The following is a 12241-nucleotide window of genomic DNA, read 5'->3' as shown; positions in this document are numbered from 1 at the left end:
AGAGAGAGAGAGAGAGAGAGAGAGAGGTAGTATCTTCACAGGGATGCCAAGAAAAGGTATTTGCTTTTGCAACTCTATTATTGGATATTTCAAAATAGAAGTTTTGCTAACCATTTGTCTTGGGCAACTGTGCATAACTGGTCTGTAATACACGCAGGAAGTGTTGCAGGACGATCACTGTTTGAATAGCCAACTGCCAACAGTTCCTCCTGAGCTGCTGCCACACACAGTACTGAAATTGTAAAAGATTTTTTGATTACAAAAAATTAATTTCCTATGACAAAACACCTTTATCAAAATTTTAAATTTAGTTACGAGTTGGCTGCCTTTTGAGCCAATTTGTATTTTAAGCTCTTAGTGTATAACAGCAGAAAATATAGATAAAATCTTGTCACTATTACGAGAAAGCAACCTGCAGTTAAACTAGAGTTTAAAAAATCTTTCAATTCATTCAAATGATAGACTGAATAAGAGACACAATAAAAACAACCATGACAAATTACGTAAGAAGGAATGATGGCCACAAGAGCTAATACGTCAACAAAAATAATCGTTTTTACAATATCTGAAAATATAATCTAAATGTATAGATAAAAAAAATCTACTCACCAAGAGAACACACACATATGAAGGTTAAGGAAATCTGCAAGCTTTCGGCACCAGTGGTTCCTTCTTCTGGCAGAAAGGTTGAAGGGGAAGGAAGGGGCATAAAGAGAAATGACTAGCGAGGTTTAGCAAATGAGGAGAGTTAGGAAAAATTGCCCAGAACTCGAGTGTTAGGGGAAACTTACCAAAGGAGATGAGAATGAAAGATTACAGGCTGAGTTTTATTGGAAGAATGGAAGGGAAATTTAATTCAACCAAAAAAGAAAAGGCTTAGAAAATCTTTGATAAATTCTTACGTATTAATCCTCAGTTTAAACATGATATCAAAGAACTCACCTGTAGCATACAAGAAGGCATCAATATCAAGCCTGCACAGTGTTTCAATGCCTGCAGAATTTAAATTTTTTGTAGTTAACTGCAGACCATCAAATACAAGACAGTAAAAATCCTTGCACAATTTTGACGAAGTGCTACTTTTACTTGCACTCATCTTCTGTAGACCCAACCATACCAAGTGATGAAGAGAGTTTGGATATAGCTGCTGTGATACTGCAATATGATAGAAAAAAATATATATCTTTAGCAGTGGCAACAGATCGCTGCTATAAATGTTGTGTAACTAATAACGTAACAACACACTTGCAAGAAAAATGGCATAGCAATCATATTCCATAGTATCCCCTACTTTACCTGGAAGAATTGAAAGAGGCACATTTATACTTACATTCATCATGAGGGCTTAGCTCACTCGCTGTTGGAATTTCCAAAGGTGGATCTGCAAATGCACTGAAGTTCACGAAGTGGGAAGTTCCTATTTGCTGATGGTGGTCTCTAGTATTGAAGATCCTCTGTAATTTAAGAAATAATAAGTATCACTGCAAATTGTAGATTCATACAGTAAGTGAAAATTATCATTCCTTTAAACAACTGGCCTAAAACAAAAGAGCTCAAGGAGGCAGTATTAAAGTACTATAGCAGACCGATTTGTTTGGCTGTTTGCTAAACAAAACATGGATGTGTCAGACATTCTACAATGCAGTACCATCTCTAACCTATAACTTTAGGTTGGCACCTGGATAGGATGTGGGCAGACACCCAGTGGGCAGGACATTTATAAATAGGCATTTGCCCAGGAATATGTCTAAAGCAATTTTAAATGCATAAAATCTGGAAATGTATAAAAAACTTTTTAATTTTTTACTGCTAGAATATGTAATTTACCAATTAACATAAGGGTTGGAATGGTACTCCTGATATTAGAAGTTAGTACATGTTCACATTTAAACATACGTTGCCTTAATTACTAAGAACAAAACGAACGAAGATAGAAGCAAGGCCGCCCCCCCATCTAGCATTCCAATTTGCTGCACCAAGGAAGTACGCATGTTACTGGCACCTGCTTGTCATTTACAAACTTACTCTCTCTCTCTCTCTCTCTCTCTCTCTCTCTCTCTCTCCCCGTGTGTGTGTGTGTGTGTGTGTGTGTGTGTTTTTTTTTACACGCCGCCCCCCCCCCCCCCCCCACACACACACACACACACACACACACACGCACACACGCCCACACGCGCGCGCGCAAAATGTTGAATAGCTGTGTAGTGATAAGCCATTCGTAATGTAACGCCCTCTGCAACACATTAAAACCTCCACCCTAAAAGCACTAGTGTGGAGGACACAGAGGGACAAAGAACGTGAGCTAAAACCTACATAGAAGTATAAAACCCACTCTCACGGATAAAATGTAAAACTAAAGCTGCTGTGGAGGCACTGTCGTCCAACACCAAAAGGCAGAGTGCTGGGAAAAGTTAAAAGTCTGCCGCAGAGCGGCTAAAAGTGGGCAGTCTAGTAAGAGGTGGACGACTGTCATTTGGGAGCTATAGCGACACTGAGGTGGGTCCTCATGACGGAGGAGGTAACCATGCGTTAGCCACATTGACCAATGCGGAGCCGGCAGAGGGCAACTGACTCCCTGTGAGCGGCCTGCATGGGAGATTTCCACACATTCATAGTCTCCTAAATGACACACAGTTTGTTGTGTGTGCTGTTATGCCATTCCGTCTCCCAAAGCCGGAAAATCCTGCGGTGCAAGACAGAACACATGTCAGCTTCGGAGATGCCTATCTCCAGAAGCAGTTTCTGTGTCGCCTGTTTGGCCAGCCTGTCGGCAAGTTCGTAGCCAGGGATTCCGACGTGTCCTGGGGCGCACACAAACACCACGGAATGGCGGAACTGTTCCAGGGCTCAGATGGACTCCTGAATGGACGCTACCAGAGGGTGGCGAGAGTAGCACTAGTGTATAGCTTGTAGGCTGCTCAATGAGTCAGTACACAGGAGAAATGACTATCCAGGGTATGAGCGGATATACTCAAGAGCACGAGATATGGCCGCTAGCTTGGTTGCGCCATCAGTGTAAAATGCTTCAGAGCCCCAGAACACGTCAAGAATCGAGAGGAAGTGACAGCGGAGAGTGGCGGGGTTAACGGAGTCCTTAGGGCCATGCAGAAGGTCCAGATGAAGCTGCGGCTGAGGCGTACACCCTGGAGGCGTACGTGAATGGACCGCAAGTAGAGGTGGTGAAGGGAAGGATTCCAGTTCGGAGAGAAAGGACCGCATGCAAACTGTAATCGTTAGCCCAGATGCGGGAGATGGACTGCCGCGGGCAGGAAAAGGAGACGGTAATTCGGATGCTCATGGGAACTATGAATGTGTGCTGCGTAACTGGCGAGCAGTTGGGCATGTCTGATCTGCAGTGGAGGGACACCAGTCTCCACCAGTTCACTGGTCACCGGACTGATCCTAAAAGCTGCTGTCACTAATCAAACCTCACAGTGGTGCACAGGGTCAAGTAAATGCAATGCTGAAGGCACTGCCGAACCATAAACCACACTCCCATAGTCAATTTGGGATTGGAGAAAGGCTCTGTAGAGCTGCTGCAGCGTACAATGATCTGCACCCCAATTGATATTGCTCAGGCAACGGAGAGCACTGAGGTGATGCCAGAACTTCTACTGAAGATGAGGGAGCCAAATCAATCGAGTGTCGAAAACCAGTCCTAGTAACTGATATGCCTCCACTACAGTGAGTGGGTCGTCATTAAGGTAAATTTCTGGTTTTGGATGAACGGTATGATGCCAACAGAAGTGCATAACACACGACATTGTGGCTGAAAACTGAAAGCCGTGGGCTAAAGCCCATGACTGCGTCTTATGGCTGGCTCCCTGGAGGCGCCGCTCAGCAAAAACAGAACTTGAGCAGCAGTACAAAATGCAAAAGTCGTCCGCATACAAAGAAGGTGAGACGGAGGGCCTGACAGCTGCTGCTAGACCATTAATGGCCACTAAAAATAGAGAGACAGAGCCACTCAATACAGAGCCCTGCAGGACTCCATTCTCCTGGATGTGGATGGGACTTACCAACTTTGACACGAAAAGTACAGAGCGACGGGAAATTTTGGATAAAGTATCGGGAGTGGTGCCCACTCATACAATGTGGCAAGGATATAATACCGCCAAGTCGTGTCGTATGCTTTACGTAGGTAAAAAAAGACGGCAATCAGGTGTTGCCGTCTGGTAAAGGCTGTTCGGATGGCAGACTCTATGGACATTAGAATGGACAGGGACTGTGATTGCTGTGTTTGGATGAGGGCTGAGTTGGCATCCCTTCACTAACAGCTGCAAGCGGTCGTGCAGCTTGAGGCTGTTGCCAATAGGCACCACTGTGGGGAGCCGGGGATGTCAACCTTGTCCCGTCTGTCCCCAGATCGGTCTGCCGCTGTGGTTGCCCCGGTTGCTGCCCACAGTGGGGCTGAGCCCTCGCCTGTGGTTGATTGGGAGGTCGTTCCAAGGCGTGGCAGGCAGCGAAAGACGTCCCCGGAGGCTGATCAGAAAGCCTTCCCGGTGCGTCTGACAAACAGGTTTCAGGCACTGTCTCTGGCTGAACCAGATGCAGCTGCCTGCCCTGTTTCAGAGGATAATTCTCAACCTTCAAGGTCCGGGAAATCGCAGAGGGTGGGCTTATCGGTAGTTGTGAGCTCCAATGTTAGGCGCATAATGGGGCCCCTTAGGGATATGGCGGCTAAGGAGGGGAAGAAATCCAGTGTGCACGCCCTGTGCATTCCAGGTGGAGTTATTCCTGATGTGGAAAGGGTCCTTCCGGGTGCCATGAAGAGCACAGGGTGCAGCCAGCTGCAGGTGGTGGCACATGTCAGCACTAATGACGTGTGTCGCTTTGGATCTGAGGAAATTCTCTCTGGATTCCAGCGGCTATCTGATTTGGTGAAGGCTGCTGGTCTTGCTTACGAGATGAAGGCAGAGCTCACCATCTGCAGCATCGTTGACAGAACCGACTGCAGAGCCGGGTGGAGGGTCTGAATCAGAGGCTCTGACGGTTTTGCGACCATGTTGGCTGCAGATTCCTTGACTTGCGCCATAGGGTGGTGGGGTTTGGGTTCCGCTGAATAGGTCAGGACTTCGCTACACTCAGCTGGCGGCTACACGGGTAGCAGAGGCTGTGTGGTGTAGACTGGGCGGTTTTTTAGGTTAGAATGCCTCGGGAAAGTACGGGGTGGGCTGCAATCTCAAAGGGTGCATGGCAAATACAGGATGTGCTTGGATCAAGGAACAGTCGGAATTGTAGTTGTAAATTATTGTAGTTGTGCTGGGAAAGTCCCCGAGCTTCAAGCGCTAATAGATAGCACAGAAGCTGAAATTGTTATAGGTACAGAAAGCTGGCTAAAGCCTGAAATAAGTTCTGCAGAAATTTTTACAAAGTCTCAGACGGTGTTCAGGAAAGATAGATTAGGCAGAATTGGTGGTGGAGTGTTTGTGTCTGTCAGTAGTGGTTTATCTTGTAGTGAAGTCGAAGTAGATACTCCGTGCGAATTGGTATGGGTGGAGGTTATACTTAACAGCTGAACTAAGTTAATAATTGGCTCCTTCTACTGACCCCCAGACTCTGATGATATAGTTGCTGAACAGTTCAGAGAAAATTTGAGTCTCATAACAAATAAATACCCCACTCATATGGTTATAGTTGGTGGGGACTTCAACCTTCCCTCGATATGTTGGCAAAAATACTTGTTCAAAACCGGTGGTATGCAGAAAACATCTTCCGCGATTGTCCTAAATGCTTTCTCCGAAAATTATTTCGAGCAGTTAGTCCACAAAGCCACGCAAATTGCAAATGGTTGTGAAAACACACTTGACCTCTTAGCCACAAACAATCCAGAGCTAATAGAGAGCATCATGACTGATACAGGGATTAGAGATCACAAGGTCGTTGTAGCTTGGCTCAATACCATTTCTTCCAAATCCACCAGAAACAAACGCAAAATAATTTTATTTAAAATAGCGGATGAAGTGTCACTAGAAGCCTTCCTACGAGACAATCTCCATTCCTTCCAAACTGACTATGTAAATGTAGACGAGATGTGGCTCAAATTCAAAGATATAGTAGCAACAGCAAGTGAGAGATTCATACCCCATAAATTGGTAAGAGATGGAACTGATCCCCATGGTACGAACGCTGTTGCAGAGGCAACGGAAAAAGCATGCGAAGTTCAGAAGAACGCGAAATCCCGAAGATTGGCTAAAATTTACAGACACGCAAAATTTGGCATGGACTTCAATGCGAGATGCCTTTAATAGGTTCCACAATGAAACATTGTCTCGAAATTTGGTAGAAATTCCGAAGAAATTCTGGTCATATGTAAAGTGCACAAGCGGCAAGATGCATTCAATACCTTCGCTGCGCATTGCTGACGGTACTGTTGGTGATGACTGTGCTGCTGAAGCGGAGTTATTGAACGCAGTTTTCCGAAATTACTTCACCAGGGTAGATGAATGGAATATTTCAGAATTTGAAACACGAACAGCTGCTAGCATGAGTTTCTTAGAAGTAGATACCTTAGAGGTTGCGAAGCAACTCAAATCGCTTGATACGGCAAGTCTTCAGTTCCAGATTGTATACCGATTAGGTTCCTTTCAGATTACGCTGATACAATAGCTCCATACTTAGCGATCATATACAACCACTCGCTCACCGATATATCTGTACCTACAGATTGGAAAATTGTGCAGGTCGCACCAGTGTTTAAGAAGGGTAATAGGAGTAATCCATCGAACTACAGACCTGTATCATTGACGTCGGTTTGCAGTAGGGTTTTGGAGCATATGCTGTATTCAAACATTATGAATCACCTCAAAGGGAATGATCTATTGATACGTAATCACCATGGTTTCAGAAAACAGTTGCAGTAGGGTTTTGGAGCATATGCTGTATTCAAACATTATGAATCACCTCAAAGGGAATGATCTATTGATACGTAATCACCATGGTTTCAGAAAACATCGTCCTTGTGCAACGCAGCTAGCTCTTTATTTGCACGAAGTAATGGCCGCTATCGACAGGGGATCTCAAGTTGATTCCCTATTTCTAGATTTCCGGAAAGCTTTTGACACCATTCCTCACAAGCGACTTCTAATCAAGATGCGGGCCTATGGGGTATCGTCTCAGTTGTGCGACTGGATTTGTGATTTCCTGTCAGGAAGGTCGCAGTTCGTAGTAATAGACGGCAAATCATCAAGTAAAACTGAAGTGATATCAGGTGTTCCCCAGAGAAGCGTCCTGGGACCTCAGCTGTTCCTGATCTATATAAATGACCTGGGTAACAATCTGAGCCGTTCACTTAGGTTGTTCGCAGATGATGCTGTAATTTACCGTCTAGTAAGGTCATCCGAAGACCAGTATCAGTTGCAAAGCGATTTAGAAAAGATTGCTGTATGGTGTGGCAGGTGGCAGTTGACGCTAAATAACAAAAAGTGTGAGGTGATCCACATGAGTTCCAAAAGAAATCCGTTGGAATTCGATTACTTGATGAATAGTACAATTCTCAAGGCTGTCAATTCAACTAAGTATCTGGGTGTTAAAATTACGAACAACTTCAGTTGGAATGACCATATAGATAATATTGTGGGAAAGGCGAGCCAAAGGTTGCGTTTCATTGGCAGGACACTTAGAAGATGCAACAAGTCCACTAAAGAGACAGCTTACACTACACCTGTTCGTCCTCTGTTAGAATATTGCTGTGCGGTGTGGGATCCTTACCAGGTGGGATTGACGGAGGACATCGAAGGAGTGCAAAAAAGGGCAGCTCGTTTTGTATTATCATGTAATAGGGGAGAGAGTGTGGCAGATATATATATGCGAGTTGGGATGGAAGTCATTAAAGCAAAGACGTTTTTCGTCGCGGCGAGATCTATTCACGAAATTTCAGTCACCAACTTTCTCTTCCAAATGCGAAAATATTTTGTTGAGCCCAACCTACATAGGCAGGAATGATCATCAAACTAAAATAAGAGAAATCAGAGCTCGAACAGAAAGGTTTAGGTGTTCGTTTTTCCCACGCGCTGTTCGGGAGCGGAATGGTAGAGAGAGAGTGTATGATTGTGGTTCGATGAACCCTCTGCCAAGCACTTAAATCTGAATTGCTGAGTAGTCATGTAGATGTAGATCAGTAGCAGAGTGACCCTGGCGGAAGCTGCCCTGACACGGAACCAGCTGCCCGGACACGGAACCAGCAAGCCACATGAATCCAGGACCCAACCCAACCACCGACATGCCATACATTCCAGCAGCTTACAAAGAATGTTGGTGAGGCTGATGGGCCGATAGCTATCCACATAAAGCGGGTTTCTACCGGGTTTGAGCACCGGAATGATGGTGCTCTCCCGCCATTGCACGGAAAAACGCCATCACACCAGATCTGGTTGAAGATGACGAAACGATTCGCTTGTAGTCAGATGAGGCTGTGGATGCGATCAGGCCCAGGAGCTGCGTCGGGGCAAAGTGCAAGGGCAATGAGGAGCTCCCACTCTGTAAATGGGGTGTTATAGGATGCACTGCAGCATGTAGTGAATGAGAGGAAGTTCCCTTCCAGCCACCATTTGAGTGTGCGAAAGGCGGGGCGGGGGGGTAATTCTCCGACACTGAGACTCGAGCAAAGTGCTCGGCAATCGCATTTTCGTCGGTACATAGCTCGCTATTTACGGCAACACTGGGGACAGCTGTTGGGGCCTGGTGCTCGAAAAGACGTTTGATCTTTGCCCAGACTTGGGAAGGTGATGTGTGGCACCCAATGGTGGAGACGTATCTCTCCCAACACTCCTCCTTCCATTGTCTGATAAGGCAGGGAACACGGGCACTTAGCCGTTTAAAGGCTATGAGGTGCTCCAGTGAAGGGTGCAGCTTGTGCCGCTGTGGAGCTCGCTGACGCTCCTTGATTGCTTCAGCAACTTTCGGCTTCCACCAATGGACTGCCTTACGCCTTGGGCACCCTAACGAGAGAGGGGTCACGTTTTCTGCGGCAGAAACAATTGTGCTAGTCACCTGCTCAACCATCACATCAATGTTACCGTGTGGGGGAGACTCAGCGGTGATAGCAGAGGTGAAAGTTCCCCAGGCCGCCTTGTTCAAAGCCCATGTGGGCAGGCGTCTGTGTGCCAGACGCTGGGACAGTGACAGGAAGATGGGGAAGTGGTCACTATCACACAGGTCGTCATGTGTTCTCCAGTGGACAGATGGGAGAAGTCCTGGGCTGCAAATTGATAAATCAATGGCCAAGTAACTACCATGAGCCACACTGAAATGTGGGTTTGGCTACAGTATTTAAGAGGCAGAGGTCGAATTGCGACAGTAAAGTTTCGACATCTCTGCCTCAGCTAGTAAGCATGGTATCATCCCACAAGGGGTTATGGGCATTAAAATCTCCCAAAAGTAGGAAAAGATTAGGGAGTTGATCAGTCGGCTAATACATTCAGGGGTACTACACTATCTGGAGGAAGATATACATTGCAGACAGTTATTTCCTGCATCGTCCTTATTCTGACAGCCACGGCTTCAAGAGGGGTTTGAATGGCACATATTCACTACAGACCAAGTTTAGGACATAAAAACAAACTCCACCTGACACTCGATTATAGTCGCTACGGTTCCTGTAATATCCATTATATCCGCAGAGGGCAGGGGTCCGCACTGCTGGGAACCAGGTTTCCTGGAGGGCAAAGCAGATTGCAGGTGTAAAGCTTAACAGTTGCCGTAGCTCAGCCAGGCGGTGGAAAAAACCGCAGCAATTCCACTAGAGGATGACATCGTGAGACTGGGAAGGCATGGAACATTCAATGAGGCAGTTTACACCTCAGTCACCTGCTGCCACCGATTTATTGCCTGAGCAGTCTATATCCATTGTGTCTGAGGGCCTGGCGAGATCTAAGTCCTCAGCAGACGCTAAACTCTCCACCCCATCCTCAGCCGCAGAGCTTGTAGGTAGTGGTGGTGTGGGTGCCACCACAATTTTCTTGGTCTTAGGGGTTTTCTTTGGATTTCTCTCGCTGCTGCTTGGTTTTCCTTGGCTGGGAGGACTTCACTGGCTCAGTCTCCGGGACTGAGGATGAGCCCTACAACCAGCTTTTGAGCTCTTCAGCCACTGACGGGTGTCATCTTTCCCACTAGAAGAAACCTGGGAAGGGAGTGACCAAAGGGACCTCTTCCTAGCGAGAGAAACCAAAGAAGACTTACGCCTCTCTGGCTTAGAAGTGGGGACGGGTGTCCCAGATGGTTGGAGGGGTGTTGCTCCCGAAGTAGGTGGTGCAGGAGCAACAGGGAGGAAAATGCCCCAACCATCAAGGGGGCAGATGTAGTCTTCTGGCTCCGAGAGGTGACCTGGGCTGGCGGAGCTGATGGTGGCAGAACAGTTGTGGCGGCAGCTCAAGACGATGTCATACGCACAGCATGAAGGCGTTCAAATTTTCTCTTAGCCTCAGTGTAGGTCAGTCTATCCAGGGTCTTTTACTCCACGATTTTCCTTTCTTTCTGAAGAATCCTGCAATCAGGTGAGCAAAACGAATGGTGCTCTCCACAGTGGACACAGATGGGAGGCGGGGCACACTTCCGAGTATTGGGATGTGATGAGCGTCCACAATCTTGGCACGTGACGCTCTAAGTACAGCGGGAAGACATATGGCCGAACTTCCAGCACTTAAAGCACCGCAATGGGTGAGGGATATAGGGCTTCACATCACACCGGCAGACCATCACCTTGATCTTCTCGGGCAATGTATCACCTTCAAAGGCCAAGATGAAGGCACCGGTGGCAACCTGATTATCCTTCGGACCCCGGTGTCCACGCCGGACGAAAAGTACACCTCGCCGCTCTAAACTGGTGCGCAGCTCATCATAGGACTGCAAAAAAAAGGTCTCTGTGAAATATGATACGCTGGACCATATTTAAGCTCTTATGGGGCATGATGGTTACAGAAACATCCCCCAGCTTGTCACAAGCGAGTAACTCCAATGACTGGGCAGAGGATGCTGTTTTGGTGAAGACTGACCCAGATCTCATTTTGGACAAGCCGTCCACCTCCTCGAACTTGTCCTCTAAATACTCAACAAAAACTGAGGCTTCATTGTCATGAAAGATTCCCCATCAACTCTCGAACATGCAAGGTACTGGGGCAAATAAGATCCGCTGCCATTTTTAGCCTGACGTTCCTCCCATAGTGTGGCCAGGGAGGGGAATGATTTGGGGTCGTACTTGTGGTTTTGGCCTGTCATGGAAGTTCCCTGATGTGGCCAGCTATTTCACGTATCACAGACAACATGTTGATGAAATGAGACCATGTTGATCAATCCATGCAACAGAACTTGTACAAGTATTCCGAGAATCAATACTAATGAGGATAGGTAGCAACACACCGTAAAGATGATCACTGAGCTGCAAACAGGCACATAGAAAAGACAATAACACTCTCACAACTAAGTTTTTAGCCATAGCCTTTGTCAGAAAGTGACAGTGCACACACATTCACATGATCACTCAGACAACTCGTGCATATGACTGCTGCTGTCTCCCACTTCTGCATCACCAGTCTCTAAGAATCAGATCCAAACAAAGCACTTCTCACACCTCTTTGCCTCTCATCGGCAGCTGCTAGGATTGCAGCAAGAAGAGGGGGCAGCACTGACTGCAAGCTGAGGAGAAGCAATAAGAATGAGGGAGTAGGGAAGTGGTGCATGTACTCACCTGTGCCAAGCCAGCAACAATACATGAAATCTCGTCTACTGACACAAAAATGAGATTTTTCCAGTGTTTTTTCCCCTCCAAATTTCCCTGTCGTTTTAAATTCCCTGATTTTCAGAACTTGTGGTAACACTGAATTATTACTGAATACATTAAACAGCTGGCACATGTTTCTTGACAATAAATGTATTCTTAAACATTAATCCGTTTTCAGTGGTGGTGGGTGAAGGAGGGAGGTAGGGAGGTATGGAGCGATGGATGGATGGAGGGAGGTAGGTAGGGAGGTATGGAGCGATGGAGGTAGGGAGGTATGGAGCGATGGAGGTAGGGAGGTATGGAGCGATGGAGGTAGGGAGGTATGGAGCGATGGAGGGAGGGAGGTATGGAGCGATGGAGGGAGGGAGGTATGGAGCAATGGAGGGAGGGAGGTATGGAGCGATGGAGGGAGGGAGGTATGGAGCGATGGAGGGAGGGAGGTATGGAGCGATGGAGGGAGGGAGGTATGGAGCGATGGAGGGAGGGAGGTATGGAGCGATGGAGGGAGGGAGGTATGGAGCGATG

At 46.8% G+C, this 12241-nt stretch overlaps 1 protein-coding gene across 1 annotated transcript in view; it reads right to left on the bottom strand.

The window, feature by feature from the left end:
• The window catches only part of LOC124595721 (E3 SUMO-protein ligase RanBP2), a 294537-nt gene that overhangs the window by 151652 nt on the left and 130644 nt on the right, over nt 1-12241 (bottom strand). The window contains exons 9-11 of the mRNA XM_047134587.1: nt 1331-1454; nt 943-1155; nt 112-232 (exon numbers count right to left, since the gene is read on the bottom strand). Of these exons, the coding sequence (XP_046990543.1) occupies nt 112-232; nt 943-1155; nt 1331-1454 (458 nt within the window). The remainder of the gene's footprint in view (nt 1-111; nt 233-942; nt 1156-1330; nt 1455-12241) is intronic.

This window comes from Schistocerca americana, chromosome 2 (assembly GCF_021461395.2).
Source record: "Schistocerca americana isolate TAMUIC-IGC-003095 chromosome 2, iqSchAmer2.1, whole genome shotgun sequence".
NCBI classification, from domain to species: Eukaryota; Metazoa; Arthropoda; class Insecta; order Orthoptera; family Acrididae; genus Schistocerca; species Schistocerca americana.
Note: the sequence above shows the minus strand (reverse complement) of the source record. Positions and strands in the feature narration are given on the sequence as shown.